Source organism: Aricia agestis, chromosome 20, assembly GCF_905147365.1.
Source record: "Aricia agestis chromosome 20, ilAriAges1.1, whole genome shotgun sequence".
Lineage (NCBI taxonomy): Eukaryota > Metazoa > Arthropoda > Insecta > Lepidoptera > Lycaenidae > Aricia > Aricia agestis.
The window spans coordinates 13335581-13355673 of record NC_056425.1 but is presented as its reverse complement, the minus strand read 5'-3'; the positions used below and the strand labels follow the sequence as shown (position 1 = coordinate 13355673).

The 20093-nt window shown below is 37.3% G+C and overlaps 1 protein-coding gene across 1 annotated transcript; it reads right to left on the bottom strand.

Moving 5' to 3' along the window:
- Positions 1 to 1856: 1856 nt before the first annotated feature.
- LOC121737148 (FAS-associated factor 1) lies at positions 1857 to 20023 on the bottom strand. Its single transcript, XM_042128717.1, has 16 exons — positions 19866 to 20023; positions 19420 to 19488; positions 18177 to 18300; positions 17632 to 17757; positions 14264 to 14435; positions 13752 to 13896; positions 12943 to 13068; positions 12229 to 12346; positions 11903 to 12048; positions 9874 to 10028; positions 9252 to 9388; positions 8352 to 8514; positions 7577 to 7673; positions 7208 to 7345; positions 3367 to 3444; positions 1857 to 2722 (listed from the first exon to the last, which is right to left on the bottom strand). The coding sequence occupies exons 1-16, from the start codon at positions 19902 to 19904 to the stop codon at positions 2642 to 2644; spliced, it is 1914 nt and encodes a 637-aa protein (XP_041984651.1). The 5' UTR covers positions 19905 to 20023; the 3' UTR covers positions 1857 to 2641.
- Between the last annotated feature and the right edge of the window lie 70 nt (positions 20024 to 20093).

The window sequence follows — 20093 nt, the reverse complement described above, 5'->3', positions numbered from 1 at the left end:
TTTCGATGCTGATTAGTTCCAAATTGAGCCACAGCCCGATCGTGCGCTAGCATAGCTGTCAGGAATAGCAAAATCCATTGAGGTTGATTAGTTTTAAATCGATCCGCAGCACGATCGTGCGCTATTTTAGATGTCTAAAGCATGCCTAAAGTGTCAAAAACCGTTGAAATCGAAAATCGAAATCGATATCAGTTTCGGGAGTAAGGCCCCTGAACCTAAAGCATACTTATCTTTTAAAAAAAATATATTCTCGGGACAATTTATTCTAACCGATTTAAGTCTCTACAAAATTAAATTGATACAGCAGTAGCTAACATACCATTAACCAAAACTCAATTGTGGTACATAAAAACGAACTTAATTTCACCTGTTTATTTGGGTATATAACATTCATTTTACACTTGCGTACGTTTTGATGTAAAATTACAAAGACTCAGATAAACCAAGACGAAACAAGCCGAGCCGTCTACAACGACAGCTTTACAAAACTTTTAAAAAGCTTTTGAACGTATTAAGTAGTTTCGTTAGCACTATTACTAGTAGACAAAGTTCAAAACAACGTGTAAACTCGATTTGTCGTGCCATGTCTACCAATAGTAGTGTTAGAGGCTGCCAATTTAAAAATCTACCAAGCGAAACGCCATCTAGTTTCAATAAAATGAAAAAGCGCCATCTAGTGATGTCGAGTTCTTTGAATGGCGACGTCTGTTGACGATATCAATTTTTCTTCGAATCGCGTATAAAAATCCGTCGAAACTACTTAATATTTATATTTATACCTATAATTGGAATTTGAAATTAAATTCAGACATTGAGGATCCTATTAATACAAATATTTATTAACATGAATCTCCTTGCTAATAAAAATAGTTACACGATGGATATACCATATTTTCCATTGTAACAAATAAGGAAAAAACATTGTATAATTTGTATAGATTACGCATTGTTTATCAGTTAACACTAAGGAGATCTAACGCTAATGCAGCTACATAGCTGTTTTGTTTGCCAAGTGTTTTTCCAACGTGTCGGAAAGAGACAGCAACATGGAGGAGCGTGGAGCAATATTTTATTAATAAGACCCTATAACTATTCAAATACAAACTTGAATTCAATTAAATATATACAACCGGCCGACCCTTTTATGTTGCATATTTTGCAGCCATGTAGTTAAATTAGATACATAACCAATTAGATGTCTAGGCCGTTTATAAAATCTACATAATATCATGTAATAAGAATATGAAGAACCAGAAAAAATACTACATTTAACTGTACTAACTTTCAACAAATATTTAGACTAGCATCTAATTTTCAAAAAATATACATAAATGTCACCTTAAAATGCTTGTAATAAATGGCTTTAATTTCCATTTTAAAAGGTGTAAATGCGTTTATATGAACGGCCTAGACGTCGAATTGGCAGGCTAATTTAGGTAGATAGTTGAAACACATTTAACTTAATTAAATTTTTTAAGGACAAGTAAAGTCATTGTAACTTTTTTGCATTAAGGGGGCGACTAACCCAAAATTGTCGATTATAAATTTCATTTTTATACTTGAAAATAAGCCCCGAATTGTTTCATTTTCTAAATAAAGATACTACATTATATTTTCAAGAATTTGATATCTTAAATTTTCTCTCATTCTATAAAATTCTGTCATTGAGACATTGACCTGGCGGATTTTTTAAAATGTTGTATATTTATCGAGTTATTAAGAAAAAACTAACTTGGACGCGGAATCATCGGATTCCAGTAATTTTTCACCTGACATATGAAAGACGGGCGTGATTGTGAAGAGAGAAAGACGATATTTGATTTTTTGCGTTAGTCACCCTCTTAAAGGTTTCTATAAATTATTTTGTAATCAAGTAATAATTCAAAAATGCTTTAGGGTCGCCTACATTCTGTATGGAGGAACCGACATATAGGACTAAGCAACGCTGTCTATTCATTCATATTATTATGTGAGGGCCCATAAGAAAATTTATAACTTAACATTATTATGCCCTTTGTATCATATAAATTTTAAATAATAGAACTACGCTAATAAATAAACCAAACTTTTAATCTGTAGTTTAACATATGTGTTTTTTAAACCCCCTATATGAAAGTACTTCGAAAAATAAATGTTGAAAGGTTTATGAAAATAGTGCTATCCTTAAAATATTTTTATGTGGTGCATCTATGTTAAATTATACTACTATTATAGCGTTTTACTATAATAGTACGGATAATAAACGAGGTATAAGTCTGTTACAGTTACATCATATTCGATACAGTCAGGTAGGTATCATAAGGTTGACTCGTATCGCAAAAGAGATGGCGATGCTGCTTAATTATATTATGTATTACAAAAATATTTTTGATTCAAACGAAGATGGCGTTTATATTATTTATATACAGCAAAATATACAAAATGCTCACGAAATTTAGATTTCAGCGCGCTTAGACACGAATTCAAACACAAACGACCACGACTCTTTGACATCACAAAAATATTCCTTTGCATTGTGCAATTTCGATTAAAAAAAACACCACTGACAGTGACATTGACAGGTTGAGATGACAGGTACGCGGTACCTGTATCACAATGGCGGATGTTTTCTCTGCGCGTTTTAGGGGCGAGCGGGGCACATTCACCGCTCCTCGAGCACGATGGTCTCCTGAGGGTACAGCTTGAGCGCCTGCAGCGTGCTGCTGTGCGGCTCCGCTGTGAGCTGCAAACGAAAAACGGCAGATGTAGGTAAACACTGTTAAATAGTCTCGCAATGCACAGTCTCGATGCAGTACCGATAACATCATTAAACTACAAAATGTCTAACACGTTCTGGTTAACACATAAAGTTAATATACCTAGCGGAATAGAGCAACAATCTCGAGCTGTCAAACGAAACCGAAAATGGTTTTCATCTGTGTGAAAAATATGTGTACGTATACACTTACACAAGCATGATTGAACATGATTTCTAAGAGATTAAATTGTAAACGTGCGGCACGTGCCGACTGGACCTCAAAAAAAGAGTGCTGCTGTCATGTTCACACGTTTCTTTTTACCACGCAGTGTTACTAATAGTGACATCTCTCTTGCTCAGGCCTTTGTTTCTCTATTCCGCTAGGTATATTAACTTTATGGGTTAACACAATTTCCTGTTAGACGTGTGGCGGTACCCACAATTCGCTCGCTGGAGAACGGCAAGATATATACATAATACAATGTCTGAAATAACGTCAGTGGGCTTCGGCCTGACCTGAGTATGCTATCTCGCTCGGTCGGAAGATCTTCCTTTTCAGTCGCCATTCACACATTATAGACGTTTGTTTTACGTATATGAGAATAAAAATACTAAAAAATAATACTTACATCTCTTCTAGGCCAGCTAGAAATGACTTTGTAATTCTCCTGCGGATAACCTTTCGACGCCAAAAAGTCCAGCAACGCCTGCAAGATAGCAAACTTTATTATACAATAATTTAATTTTATATAATAGAAATACACAGTAGACATTATAATAAAAGTTAAGTATCACTTAACACAAGTTTTATAATAAACTGTGGTCTCGGCTTAGTTCTCGCCTCGTAGGCATTCATAGCTTTGTTTTCAAGTTTCAGACAAGAGAGCTAAACTCTTGATTGTCTCACTAGAAAGATAATAATCCAGGCATTGAGTATCAGTGAAACATTAAGGCACTATTAAAATGTGTCCTGTGAAGCTGATAGTTTCTATAAACCCGGCCACCGACATCAAAGCCTCAAAGGTTAAGCTATCTTATTATTAGTGTGTCTTCTGTGATCAAACTGTGCTGTTTTATCGTGTGTGTGCCAAAATTCGTTTAACGCGCGAAAACCGCATTTTACCGAGATAAAAAGTATAATATGTCTTTTCTCGGCACCGTTGAGTGCCGAGAAAAGACATATTATACTTTATCTCCATACCAAATTTCAGTAGCTTTCGCATCCATACTAATATTATAAATACGTGTGTCTGTCTGTCTGTTACCTTTTCACGCCTAAACCGCTGAACCAATTTTGCTGAAATTTGGTATGGAGATACTTTGAGTTCCGGGAAAGGACATAGGATACTTTCTATCCCGGAAAAATGTACGGTTCCCATGTTTTTCACTTTTCGCGCAACGAAGTTGCGGGCGTCATCTAGTGTTTTACAATGCATTGTACAGTGCTCCCAAAGTGATAATGCGCATAGAAATTTTCGTAATTTTTCGGCAACGGTCGTATTTCCCGAGCGTCGAAAGATGTCGCTGCAAGCGCTGTTTAAAACTTATCTTTAGGCAGGCCTGTCCCAATAGGTATCGAACTGTAAGTACCACCCGCGGGTGGCCAATCAGTAGGGACTCACAAGCGAGCGGTGACGCACGCGCAAGATTTTTCGTCGCGTATCTACTGTTTACTGATCATAGAGGAATTTTATTCATGATACTGATTTAACCGCTGTGACAAAATCGTTACAAATCTTATAAAAATGAACAATTAAGAAAGGCCAATGAAATATGTATTTGATGGTATTTAAACACAAAAAGTAGATAAAAACTATACAAACATAGCAAATAAACCAATTTCATACAAAGAAACGCACAAACTACACAGAAATAAACACAAGTTACTATGTTTAAATTGTAAAAGTTTCCTGCACTATAATCGAATATATAAAACTACTATAAAATATAGGTTGGGTTACTAAAATTTTATATTACTATAAAAAGGTTTGCTATTCATACCAATAGTAATTAAAAAATAATATTTTGTTTTCTAAAAGGCGAAAACCTTGAGTCAGAAAAGGTACGAGTTATGTGATAGACAGAGAGCGGAGATGTAGGTGAATATAATTGTAGGCACCTAGCACTGCGCGGTCGGAATTTGAACTTAATAGTATCGTAACATGAGTCGTTATTTCTTTAAACGGGTTTCGCAAGTGAGACTTCTGTTGGTACTACTAATATATATTCTGTGCTTTAGGAAAAAACAGCACTTTGCAGCTACGTAGAGGTGCCGGATGTTGCTTGGACGTTACCATGGTAACGCCGCGATGGCTTACCGGAGCACTTGACGGACCGGCGACAGCGCATAGCCACCGGCTATAATTTATGATATCCATACTAATATTATAAATGCGAAAGTATCTCTGTCTGTCTGTCTGTCTTGCTTTCACGCCAAAACTACTGAACCGATTGCAATGAAATTTTGTACACAGTTATTCTAGAGTCTGAGAAAGGACATAGGCTACATTTTGATGTGGGAAAATATCTTATTTCCATGAAAATATCGATGAAAATGAATTCGCATTGCGCGTGGCCAGCGCTCATCCCGGGGGTCCTGGGTTCGAGTCCCGCAGGCGGAACAAAAAGTTTTCAATGTTCCTGGGTCTTGGATGTGTATTAAAATAAAATTTCAAAAATCTTAAACATATTTTATGTATAATACTAGCTGTTGCCCGCGACTTCGTCTGCGTGGACTTTAGTTTATAGCGCGCGGTGTCAACAAAATTTGTCAAAAATTTAAAAACTTTTTAAAACCCTGGCAAGTGGTACCCCTCTTAGGGCCGCGCTACACCGGAATGGCAGCGCTGAAAGTGCTCGCCTCGCCGCAGCTATTCCGGTGTAGCGCGGCCCTTAATTAATCAAAATACCCAAAAACAGCTGTGCAGTGTGCACATAATCTATACTAATATTATAAATGCGAACGTATCTCTGTCTGTCTGTCAGTCTCGCTTTCACGGCAAACGCCAAAAGTATCTCTGTCTGTCTGTCTGTCTGTCAGTCTCGCTTTCACGCCAAACGCCAAAAGTATCTCTGTCTGTCTGTCTGTCTGTCAGTCTCGCTTTCACGCCAAACGCCAAAACTTCCGAACCGATTGTAATGAAATTTTGTATACAGATAGTCTAAAGCCTGAGAAAGGACATAGGCTACTTTTTTACTGGAAAAAAGGGTTGTAAGGGGGTGAAAATGCGTAAATTTGTTCAAATTAAGTTAGTTCCAACAATTCATAATAGATGGCGCCGTGAGTCTTCTACATCGCGCTGACGCTTGCTCAAAAGTCTTTCTATAAGACGTGGTATCATCTTACATTTAAGTTTCGATTTTTTTCGATTGTTATATCTATTCTACGGTATTAAATAACTCAGTACTTTATCTGTGTGTGACGTAACCTTAAATCTATCAATGATAAATAGTTTATGGGTAAAGTTGTGTAATTGGAGGGCTAAATAAGCTTTAAAATTTGGCATAAAATATAAAGTTTAATATAAAAAATGAAATACTTATTGTGTGCACACTGCACAGCTCTATTGATTTAAGGGGTACCAGGGTTTTTTTGTAAAAGCTTTTGACACCAATTTTGTTGACATCGCGCGCTATAAACTGAAGTCCACGCGGACGAAGTCGCGGGCAACAGCTAGTTTATTTCTATTTCCTTTGAACAAGGTGCAAAATGCAAGTTTCATAGATTCGAGTGTTTTCGTGATTACGACAATTAGCGAAGATTTCCATGCGCATTATTAATTTGGGAGTACTGTATAGTGTGTTATTACCACGGAGCTCATACTAAGAGGAGGTGTTGTAATCAAGTTTCCTTATGAAACGACGCGTGACAATTTGCGGGGTGAGGGGGTGTCAAGCTCCGCCCACTTCTCAATATTTCATCTATCGGCTAAAAGCAAATCTACTAGTTTAGGTCGATGTTGATGTTACTACGTAGTTCAACTATATTACACAAGATGTCATTTTGTCTTGAATATTATGAGACGTACTACTGCCCTGGATATTTTGTTACGATTCAAATAGTTATCATAGATGACGAAAGATGGCGGTTTAAAAGTAATATCACAATAAAAGCTATATAGGTTTTAGCTATTTAAATGTGTTCAAGTATAAGTGTATAAACGGTTTTCAGTATTCAAGTATGACTATTGTAATAAACTTATGCAAAATTATACGCATTTACGTAGTCTGTATTATCTTTCAAAGGTTTGTGATGGTATTTATATTACCAGAACGTCCGTCTGAGTGTTTTCGACATTGTAAAACACAATTTTTCATCCTTTCTTTGTTAAAAACGCAAAAAACACCAATTTATTGAGAGTCTCGTTACGTGTGCACCTGACAAACGCTGAAAGTGTACTGACTTAAGCCCCGCCCACAATGATTGGGCCAGCTCCTCTTTGTATTAGCTCCGTTGTTGTTAGTTATTACCGTGAGCGTGTCAGTGGGTCGAAACCGTCGCTCGATGCACTCGTGGTGCGGCGGCGGCAGACGCACGCGGATCCGCGCCGCGTCCGCTCCCGCCGCCGGCTCCGTGGGCACGCGCGCCGCCGCGCCCGCACGTAGCGCCTGAGCAAATGCATAATATTTTATTTAGATAAATATTTATTTTTTGCCACATAAGGTATGGGTTGTTTAGGTACGAAAGGCTTTTGGCCTCTTTTTACAACGCTTATTTTAGCTCATATTAGTCTCGCAAGCAAAAGCCAGTTTTTAACATAATATTTCTTTTTATATCTTGTATTATAAATTATATAATATCTTGTATTATAAAATTAATTGGTGTATCTTGTCTCTTACCTCTTTTCTCGCCTCCTCCTGTATTCTCTCTGACTCTGCCCGCTCTATTTCCTGTGTTTTTTCTAATTCTTGTTGCTTCTTAATTTCATCTTTTGCTCTGAAATAATAAATTTAATTGGAGATATATAACTTCAGCGAAGGTGATAGCTGTTAGTGTGTCGGTATGAAGGCGCTTAAAAGATCTAATTATGTCACAGTTATATAGCTAAACTTGCCGCTCGCGCTAGGACGGTCATGAGTTTCATTCAAAACAAATATTTAACAAACTGAACTGAACAGAAATGTCAAAAAAAATATTTTTACCGTAGATTAGAATTTAAATTCCAAGAAAAAAATCAACAGGGATTCAGCAATCGGCTTAGTCTGCCATTAACTCAACAAGATTAACACTGTAAAGCTCTGGACTCTAGAACGAGTCACCAGCAGTATTTCCGGACCAATACTATCTGCAAACCTTCAAGAAGAGAGCGTGTTCCCTCTTAAATGGCCAGCAACACAGCGCTCTTCTAATGTTGCAAGTGTTCATGTGTGACGGTAGTTGCTTTCCATCAGGTACACCCGTTTGCTTGTTTGCCCCCATATAAAAAAACTACAGGACGCCCGCAACTTCGTTGCGCCAAAATTTGTTTATCGCACCGGAATCGTACATTTTCGCGGGATAAAAACTATCCTATATCCTTTTCCGGGACTCAAGGTATTTCCATGCCCAGCAAAATCGGTTCAGCGATTTAAGCTTGAAGAGGTAACATACAGACAGACGGACACAACTGTCTACCTGTCGGCCTCGAGGCTCCGCTGGTACGCCTCGTCCTGCTCGCGCTTGACTCGCTGCCGGGCGTCCCGCTCGCGCTCGACGCGCGCGTCCTCCGCCCGCCGCGCCGCGAACCGCTCCGCCGCCTCCGCCAAGCCCGCCACCAGCTCCGACACGCCCACGTTGCCTGTGAAGCGGGAATTTAACGGGTGAAGTTGAACACTAAGGGCGTTTGTGCACTACACGGAATTTTACCATCCAGCGCGGCACGGCGCCCCGATTTCTTACGTTTTGATATGGCAAACGTGAAGTTATGAACGTCGGACGGTAAAATTCCGTCCAAACGTCCTAACCCGTATGAAATTATTGCCATAGCGAATGTAATATTGTTATCGATATTATAATGTCTTGCCTATGAAACACGGAACAGTGCATTCTAAGTTCTAGTTGGCGTTATGCGATCGAAACCACATAAAATTTCAAACAATAACACACAGATGGCGCTACAAAAAAGATTGGGTTCAACGTAATTGTCACCAAGGAACTGTTTCGAAATTTGACGATTTTGCATGTTTAAATTATAAATTATATCAATAAATGATATAGATAAGGAAGTATCAAGATAGGCCATCATTAGTCATTACGCTGATACCTACGAAATACGAATAATAAAAACTAAGGAAAAGTAACTCCGTCAAGAAACATGCTCCACAATACTTGTCAAAAAAGTGTACCTTAGGTACACATTTCAATACATTTGCAATATTTAGGTGACCTTGAGCGGTACTAGGCTGACGTTACATGACAGATCAAAAGGAACCAAATTTAAAACGGTAATAGTATGGGAGTTACGATTCCTTTGTTTTTATTATTCGTAGGCTGATACACATTATCTTAACCCAAAACGTAATAAATATCACTTACCATTAATAACCGAATATATCTCCGTGTTGGACCGCACCCGCATGATGATGACGAGTGCGGGCAGCCGCTCCACGGGGATGCTGCGGATCGTCATACTCGCCACGGGGCCTAGCGCCGTCGCCACGGACGCTAGCAGTCTGAAAATAGATGAGTCATGTTTAACATACGTTTTGTAATACGGGGTCATCCATAGTCGTAAGTTACACGCTCAATCTGGCATCAGTTCAGTCGCATCAATCTGAGATGACACCAGACGTGGGAGAGCCATGCTTCGGCACGAATGGACCGGCTCGACCGGAGAAATACCACGTTCTCACAGAAAACCGGCGTGAAACATCGCTTGCGCTGTGTTTCGCCAAGTGAGTAAGTTTACCGGAGGCCCAATCCCCTACCCTATTCCCTTCCCTTCCCTATTCACTCTAAAAGGCCGGCAACGCACCTGCAGCTCTTCTGATGCTGCGAGTGTCCATGGGCGACGGAAGTTGCTTTCCATTAGGTGACCCGTTTGCTCGTTTGCCCCCTTATTTAATAAAAGAAAAAAAAAGATTGATGGCTAAAAAGTACGTGAGCAGCAGAACACGTTCGGCAGCACCGAGCGTGCAGGTGGTCCAGGTGTACTCACAGGTCGGCGTTTCTGGAGTCGGTCATGTCCCAGCCGTAGAGAAGAAAGCCGTCGGCGAGCGTGTGCAGTACGGCGTCGCAGCCCAGCAGCTGTGCGCAGAACACGTTCGACAGCACCGAGCGCTCGTGGTGGAGGTATACGCCGAGGAGACGACGCTGGAGGAAAAATAAAAAGTTACTGGTTATGTGTTTTTAATTTGAAATGTTTATGTTCTAGAATCTAGGGCACAGATGGACAGTGAAGGAGAATGACTGTAATGTGGTTGAAAGAAGACGGATTATGGCCTATAGAAAATTACCCCTCGTCCTACAGCAAAGTGATGTACCTCAAAAGATAATAAAAAAATAATGTAAGAATATGACATACTACAGAACGCCATCCTTACTGTCTGACATACAAAAAATGCTATGAAAATTCTTTCAGGAGCAATTTAATGTACTTAAATACTAATAAAATGAATAAATAATAATAATAATAATATAATAAATAATGACATTAAAAAAAAGGATATATAAGATAAATATAAATAGAAGTTTTATACTAAGACTGGTCTATTAAATACGTTTTAGTGTTCCGTAGTTTACAGTTCCTTAATACTAGTAATGTATATCGCCAACAAACTGAAATGCAGTTTGGCGGTTTTTAGGATAAGGACATAATGTTGTAAAATAATGTAACTGATATATTATTTTGAATAGTATAACTGATATATGTTCCAGGCAGAAGGTACATACTGAATGCCCACAAATTGCTTTGTTCAGTGATGAATTAGGTAAGGACTTAGGTATTTATTTAAATAGGATGTGTATTGGACAATCATTTTCCAATTTCTGTATGCCTGGAGCTACTTATAGTGAAATAATGTGCAGGGCTTTGGCTATGACTTATTGTCCGAATACAACATTAATACTTTTAGTTGGGAGGAAGGGAAAAAAAGACTACTGCTTCTATTGAGCAGAATTATACTAGTCATAATATTAACGAATTGGAATATGTTCCAAATATTTATTTAAATTAGATAATAAGGCAATGGAGGACATCTCTTGCGGAAATAAATTTAGAATTGAAAATCCTACCAATAATTTGTTAGACTCAAATATATTAAGTAAGAATAAATGTAATTTGATTAATCTGGTGCATCAAAATTTACAAGGTATGGTAGGTAAAGAACTTGAAATTGAGTTATTTTTAAAGGAATTTAACATTGATATTATTTGTATATCTGAACACTGGTTCAGACAATATGAACTCACTTTCAATTTCAATAACCACCCTAGCTAGTTCGTTCAGTAGAGAAAATGCCATTAGAGGCGGCTCTTTAATATTAATTAGAAATAATTTAAAATTTAAGGAACGTAAAGATATTGTGAGTCTCTGACTGGCCACCGTCACTGAAATCGGTGTGGGGAGTATTACTATTACCATAATCCAAGTCGAGTCAAGCGTTTGTTCTTATTGTGGTATATTTTATAGGTATTTTTAACAATGTGCATGTACATGCCTGCCAACATCCATAGTCAAACGGATGTCATGAAATAGAACATATTCTGTATATTAATTATATTGCGCCTGAAAGAATTTTCATGGCATTTTTTGTATGTCAGACAGTAAGGATGGCGTTCAGAAGTATGCCATATTTTTATATTATTTTTTTATTATCTTTTGAGGTACATCGCTTTTCTGTAGGACGTGGGGCAATTTTAATTCTTCTTCTTTTACAATTTACGCATACATAAAGCATGCGTGCAAGCATGTGTTGGTGCCTCGATTTAACAGCGTCCTATGCTAACCAAGCCATTTTATGCTTTCTTATACCTAATTGTAGCCTAATTTGATATACTAGAAATAGCAAAAAAGATCTTTTAGGGCATATTGTGATTGTTAAATATTTTACATTGAGACTCTTGTTACTCATATTTGCAATAAAAGCAACCACACCATCCTGCATGGATATGACACTAGTTTTTCTATAAAAAGTCTACAAATCGTAGACATGATGAACAGATTGTATTTGGAAAAAAAGCCTTACCTCTTTAGCTGGTTTTAAACACGACTCCTTGATAGCATCCTGTAGAGTTCCCTCGAAGAAATTTGGTGTGTTAGGTCCGTACCGCTGTTTGAACCGTTGAGCAAATTCTATACATCCTAGCGCCTCGTCTTCTACGTTTTCTGACACTGTAAAAGTTTTTTTTTAAATTTAAACATTACCACCATCTGTAAGTGGGAACCAATCACTATTATCTATGGTTTGCGAAGATGATACAGCACCACTAACATCATCGTATCTGCGAGTGTGTGAGCGTGACAAACGTTACCACTATGTTTGTGTGCGAGCGGGACAGATAATATACTTACTGAGTGGCTGTAGGCGCTCGGCGGGCACGTCCACGAATATGTCCTCCTCCACGGGGAAGTCGGCGTCCTCCACCTCCTCCACCGAGCTGTTCTCGCTGTCCGAACTCTCTACGACTATCTGTAGAATATGAACACAAATATTATTATACATTAATAACCACATTACAAGGTACTTTAAAATACAACAAGGCAGAAACAGCAATCCATACTAATATTATAAATGCGAAAGTGTGTCTGTCTGTCTGTTACCTCTTCACGCTCTAACTGCTGCTCTAACTGGAGATAGTTTGAGTCCCGGGAAAGGACATAGGATAGTTTTTATCCTGGAAAAATGTACGGTTCTCGCGCGATAAACTAATTTTGGCGCAACGGAGTTGCGGGCGTCATCTAGTCACGTATAAGACAGGCTTTTTGCGAACCTATTAACACCTCATTTATTGATATCGCAATGTTTTAATTTACCGTAAAATAGTATAATTTATCTTAATGAGATAAATTATACTATTTTACGGTACACATTAACGTATTGTGTACGACTGTGTGTTGCGTACGCGTGTGGGACAGAGACAGACAGTCGCGGCGTCCCGCTCAACGTACCCGTTTGTACTGCTTGGCGGGCGCTGGCCGCACTGTGAGTTCGTGTTGCGGCTGCTTCAGCATATTGCGTACGCGTGTGGGACAGAGATAGACAATCCAGAGTCCTGCTCTACGTACCCGTTTGTACTCCTTCTGCTTGGCGGGCGCGCGGCGTACTGTGAGTTCGTGTTGCGGCTGCTCCAGACCCACCATCGCCAACACAGTGTCGTCCAGACCCTGGACTGACGGCCATCCTGTCCACACCTACAAAAAATAAAAGATAATTCCTGGTCAATAAGAAAACAACTAAGATAGAAAACATAATATTTCATAAACAGGGTTCAGTTAGATAGGACTCAGGCAAAAAGTATAATGAAAACAGCTCGATGAGTACAAAACATAGCAGGAAATTAATTTGTAATTTCTCACTTTTTTTTTACTTTTAGCTGTTTATACAAAACTAGATGACGCCCGCAACTCCGTTGCGCCAAAACTCGTTTATCGCGCGGGACCCGTACATTTTTCCAGGACAAAAAGTATCCTATGTCCTTTCCCGGGACTCAAAAATCGGTTAAGCAGTTTGGACGTGAAGAGGTAACAGACAGACAGACAGACAGACACACTTTCGCATTTATAATATTAGTATGGATTATCTTCTACATATTATTATCATTTTAGTACCACTACAAACATTATACATCCTATGTAATTTTGTTATTTAAATACTATCCTACTAAAGTTTCTTAATTTTACTTTTGAATAATTAATTATTTTTTTCATAAGCCACACGACACATCTGCTCATAGTTCAAGGACTGATTGAAAGATCAAGAAATGAACAAAAAAAATTGTAATCTCGAACGGGTATAGTTAAAAAAGTTAATAAATTAAAAGTTTGAAGTTCTATCTATTATTCAATTATTGTTAATTTTGAATAACGTCATTTACCTGATGTCTGACAGGTATGTCGGTGAGCGTGAACAGATCACCCTTGACCTCTCGGACAGTCTTAGTGCCGGGGAACTTCAGCGTGTAGTCGCGCTCTTCGTGTCGCACTCGCAGCGTGTACGTCGTCGTCAGCCGCTCCGCCACCCTGATACAAGTAAAAGGCTTTAGAAAAGCCAGGAGTACCACAAGGATCTGTGTTCAGACATTTCTTTTCAATATTTATACAAAGTTACTTTTGTAAAATAAATGTTGTTTACAAAGTAACTGAAAGTTTTAGTATTTAAAGAAGATTGAGTACTCAATAGTCCGTTTTATTTGGACACAACTATGATAAAATGTTGACTGGTAGATTAAAATTGCTGTGTAAAGAAAATTACTTTTTTAAATTAAAATAGACAACTAAAATATATTGAATATTATTTTCATTAAGCAATTAAAGCTGAAAAAAGGCCTTGATTTTATTTAAGATTAGATTAAGTAAAGTCTGCAATTATAGATCTTAATTAACTCACTCGTCATCAGCCATCACAGTGTCAGCCGCCTTCAGCCGCAGCACGGCGTCGCGTGGCAGCCCCAGGCTGGACAGCGGGGCTGAAGCGGTGGCCCGGGAACCTCCCATCCCGGAGATCTGCTGCCTGCATACTGGGACTCCGCACACCATCTCCAGACGTTTTTTGAGATCACCTGGATGAAGATAGTTAGATACTTTATTAATTATAAGGTCGCATTTAATAAGATATAATTGTGTTACTAAAACTAAATAAAAAAATGAAGATAAAGAAATGACAATGTAACTTGTGATCAAGCTCTGACGAGGAAAAGAACAGGCGGATAATGTATAGGGCTCGACTAGCTATCGGAGAATATAGCTCAGTCCTCACCATTCTTATTATATCTTTGCTTTAGTATTCTTCACAAAACTTGCCTAAGAATAGACAAACATAACCAACAAGACAGTAATTGAATTTAGCAACTTAACATTTTCAACATATTGAACAACAGAAATAGATAAATCAATTTTGTTAAGAAGCTTTTAGCTTATACAAATATAAGGGTAATCCCACCAAAAACATTTTCATGTAAAAATGTTGCCAAGATGAGAACATATAGACGCCCCCTTGCTACTTAGCAACAAATACTAAAAACAAAATAAATTGAATATTTTGGGAGGCTCTCATACAACAAACGTGATTTTTTTGCTATTTTTTTCTATTGATAATAATAGATGTCGCTGCTGGTCGTCTACATCGCGATATAGCTAGCACGGATAGTTTCATATACTTGTTAATGTACTCTAGTCAATAAGAGATTTCAATTTTCACCTATCCACATCGCACTGTTGTTTGACGCGAAGATGTTTGATATAGCCGTTTAACTTTTAGGTGTAGGTTTGAACTAACCGATGTAAGACGTTGTTAACAACCTAAAAATTAAATATTCGCAAAGAATTATTGCTGAGAGCTGAGACTACGACTATACTTTGAAGTGTTTGGACTTACATATTTTTAAGACGATTTAAGGTCTAGAGTCTACAAAGTGAAGTAATTACGAATATAATATTATAATAATATATTATTCTTTTTATAAAGAGTTACAGAATGATTCTGTACTTAATAAAAATTACCACATGCGTTTTTATGAAATTAAGGTGCAAACGAGGATGTACACTCGCAATATTATAAAAATTGCAAGTGTCTTGTCAGGATCGGTAAAATATAAAATTAGGGGACAAACGAGCAACAGGTTACCTGATGGAAAGTAACTATCGTCGCCGAGTTGCCGGCTTTTTAGAGAGAAAAGTTCTCTTTCCCTTTTTAGAGTTCCGTACCCAAAGGGTAAAAACGGGACCCTATTACTAAGACTTAATCAATGTATGTCTGTCTGTCTGTCTGTGTGTCTCCAAGCTGTAACTCAAGAACCGCATAGATAGATTTCTGAAATTTTCACAGATTGTGTATATCTGTTGCCGCTATAACAACAAATACTAAAACCAAAATAAAATTAATATTTAACGGGGGCTCCCATACAAGAAACATGATTTTTTTGCTATTTTTTGCTTGATATCAATAACACATACGCACTCGTAATATTGACGAAATACTCAGTTATATTTGTACTTTAATAATCAATAATAAAATTTAAATAAAGTAAATAATTAAGGGAGGCTCCCATACAAAAAATACAATTTTTTAGCCTATTTTTGCTCGATTGAGGTACTAAACTTTTTGTGCGCGAGTTTAACTCATACTTGGCCGATTTTTTATGAAATTGGGGGACAAACAAGCAGACGGGCCACCTGACGGAAAGCAACTGCCGTCGTCCATGCGATCCATGAACACTGTCACATTAGAAGAGTTGCAAGTACATTTTCGCCCTTTTAATGAAGGAATAGGCTAAGGGAATAAGCAGAAGAGAACAGGAATAGGGATTAGGTAATAAGGTATACTTCAGTTGGGCTTCCGGTCTCCGCTTAACTCGCTAGAAGAAACACAGCGTAAGCGCTGTTTTACATCGGTTTTCTGTGAGAGCGGTGTTTGACGCCGGTTTTCTGTGAATCTGTGGTTTCACATGGCTAACACGTATTTTTTTGGCACAAGGAGTATATTTTATACTCTATTTTTAATTTTGTATCCAGAACAAGAAACGGGGGTATCCCATACTAACATCCCCCCTCTATATCAAGGGGACGGGATAGGTTAGGTTGGGTTTGATAATTTTTTTGTTGTTTCTGTACTAATAGTATGCTATATGTAGCATACTATTAGTACAGAAACAACATGAAAATTATCAAACCCAACCTGAGAAGTCTGAGAAAGCTGAAATTTGGTATGCCAAATTTCAGCTTTCTCAGACTTCAGGAAGTACCCTAACAATTTTGATGATCGGTGAGTCAGTGCCAGAAATGTGGATTTTTGGACACCTATAAAATCTAAAGTATAATAGTAACAATATTCAAACTTTGCGCATTTAATTATTATACTCATGACATTATATCCGCAAAATTTCAACTATCTGGCATTATCCAAACCAAAGTTACGAGGGTGCAAAAATACGACGAAACGTTTCGAGAAAAGGTAGGTAGTGCCCGTGCGCGCTTCGCTTGGCTCATCTTGGCGGGGGCACTCCCGTGCACCCAGATCAGGGTAAGTTCGGATAATTCAACTTATCACTAAATTAGTCAGGTGTTTTTTTTTTGCCTGGCTCTATATACGCCATTCTGCACTGCAACCATATTGTATCAGGTCTTAAATTTGTTGTTTGTAAACAACATTTATGTAATTATTATAATAATAATCTACCATGTTATAGTACAAATTACAATGCCATAAAGTTGAAAAAGATTTTTGCATCTGCCAACTATTGTAATAATTATTGTTAATTACTTTTAGGAATTTAAATAATATACATTAAATGTAATTTCAAAATTTTTGTTGCAAAGACTTTTGAAAACAAACAAACTGCAACCGTTGTACCGTACCGTAACTGTAGTTTTTTAGCGTTAAATTGAATTATCCGGGCCTACCCTGTGTCCGAAGTTACCCTGATTAACTGTACTGTTTTTGTGACATACCTAAATTATGTGTAAAACTGGACTTTCAAAGTGAGCGTCAGTGACGCTGCGACTGTAAAAATGTATGTAAGTGACGTCACAGTCGCGGCTTCACTGACGCTATAGACGCTATATGGTCGCTGTTAAGCATTAGTGTCCAACAATTTTTTTTGTAGATAAATTTTGAATGCAGTATTGTTCTAAATCATTTATAGAACATAACTGCATTCATAACTCAATACGTAATTTTTATGTGGGTTAGTACACAAATGCTTAACAGCGTCCATATAAGAAAGGGGGTTTTAGTACTTGAAAGATTGCAGTACTTACTGACTGTAGCCATGCCAGACATTTTGATTGGATGTATCTTATTGTTGTGGTGAACTTGTAGTTCTACGAGGTTCGGGACATTGTTTCTGGGTGATGATGTTGAAGCTATATTACTGTCTTCTCTATCTGTATAGAACAAAAACAACAATGATAATTTACTTTACTGTTACATAACATGCTGGGTGTTAGTGTATGTCAGAATAGTAATTTGTATTACATTAAATTATGTGAGTGGTGTAATAATGGCAATTAGTTTAATGCTATCTAAAAAATTCAATAATTTACACTCATGACTCAGCCCTCTAGTTTAGCAAATAAGTATGGTGCATCAATGATACAATTTTTTATTTTTTTTGCATTTGTATTAGCGCCCGAGCGTCATGCATTTTCCCATACAAAAGTAAAAAAAAAAAGTTACTGTTTCAGCCCTAATACTTTTACAGCAAATTCTGTAAAGGGGTCGCATACACACTCCAAAGTATTATTCCACTTAGTTTTGTTGCACTCTGTATTTTAAGCTATCATAGTAATAAATATGATCTTACCGGGTGGGTGTGTTTTTGGTGTTATCACAGATATGTCGTCATCAATCATCTCCACGTCGTGAGTGTCGGTGGACTGCGACACTGAGCTGTTGCCGTCCTGCGGCATCACTCGGTTTATTGCTGTCTGTAACATACCATATTGTATTAATTTACATACATTATATTGAGTGAGTTATTAGGTTATTCTACAAAATGACTATAGAAGTTTATCATGATGGCTGATTAGTTCTTAAGTAACAGCTTATAACAATAGTGAAAGTTTAAACATGATGATTAGTACCATTTTTATTTTATATTAATAATATCACTGGCAGCAGATTGAATAATGTTACTGGCAGTAGATGGTATTTTGCAACACAATGAAAATCTATTGTGTCTGTGATTCCCATGATCGAGGTATTAAATGGAAACTAAACATAGCATCGCTCCTTATCACTACTAAAAGTACAAGAAAATCTTTAGATTTTACTTCCTGGTATCAATGACGCCACTTTTGTATTATCTTTTTCAGCTTTGACTTAATAATGATTCAAATTAAGATTATAGGATTTGCTTAGACACATTAGGATGTAATCTATATATGTATGATGATGTAAGCCGGTGTAGCGGGTTCGAATCCCGCCGATGGAACAAGAAGTTTTCAAAGTTCCTGGGTCATGGGTGTGTATTAAATATGTGTATCATATAATAAAAATCTTAAATATATGTATAGTATAAAAGTATTAAATATATTTCTGTTGTCTGGTACCCGTAACACAAGTCCTTCAGGTACTTAGCACGGGGCTAGACTGACGTGGTGTGAAGAGTCCATAGATAGATATATAAAACTCAAACGTGACTGACTGACATGGTGATCTATCAACGCGCACTGGACGGATCGGGCTGAAATTTGGCATGCAGGTAGATGTTATGACGTAGGCATCCGCTAAGAAAGGATTTTAATAAATTCCAACCACAAGGGGTTAAAATAAGGGATGAAAGTTTGTATATAATAATACTTCTTGACGCGAGCGAAGCCACGGGCAAAAGCTTGTATGTATATAAATATAAAATATGTTACAATATCACATTATGCACTATTACATTATGTGCAAAGCTGTGCTTTGTGTTTAAGCATATGAAAAAGGAATAAGGAATGTATTAATTAAATTCCTTTGTGACTTGCATGACACAAAGAAAACATTAAAATGTCATTATATAATATAATATAGGAATATGGGGTCTTACAGATAAGGATACTGACCAGGAGATCCCAATTAGACTCCTCCAAGTGGAAGATAGCCTCAGCCACATCTTCAATGTTGGTTATCCCCTGCAACACAGATCTGGTGAGCCCCTTCATCCTCAACACATGTTTATGTTTACATTACCAATCGTATATCACCTTGAGACGCAAAATATAGACGTAATTTTTTATTACATGGAAAGAATACGACAACACTCTCAAAACAATAGCCTTTGTGTTCAAGACGTTTCCAAAATGTAAAAGAAACTAATGTTAATGCCATTTTGGAGTTGGAAACACGCAGAAATGTTAATTTATTTCAAAATGTTTCGTTACCAATTATACAAAGAGATAAAGGGGAATGAACAGTCACTGTTTTTGTATTTCTCATAACCTGAACGATTTAATATTTACGAAATATTATGCTTTAATACAAGTATACAAAGAAGTGAAACAGTATTTACCTGGAAATTTGCAAGTATTTCTTCCCTGTTTTCAGCCATCCTGAATAAAACTGAGCTAAAATTTTGCTTCTAATATGACATTTAAAATTGTAGACATCACTTGCACACTCTTTCAAACATTGACCATTGACTAATGAAAAATGAGAATAGAATGGACTGTGGGCATCGACAAGAATTATGTTGCCAGTCGAAAAACAAACTCGCTGTTTTTTCTCAGATTTTCAGGTT

What these genes read in the sequence shown, in the direction of transcription:
- LOC121737148 (XM_042128717.1), bottom strand. Translation starts at nt 19,904, where the DNA reads ATGGCTGAAAACAGGGAAGAAATACTTGCAAATTTCCAG. An exon ending in ACTGTGATGGCTGATGACGA is followed by an intron (nt 13,897 to 14,263) that starts GTGAGTTAATTA and finishes TACTTGTATCAG; the next exon opens with GGTGGCGGAGCGGCTGACGA. An exon ending in CTAGCTGGCCTAGAAGAGAT is followed by an intron (nt 2,723 to 3,366) that starts GTAAGTATTATT and finishes TTTCGTTTGCAG; the next exon opens with CTCACAGCGGAGCCGCACAG.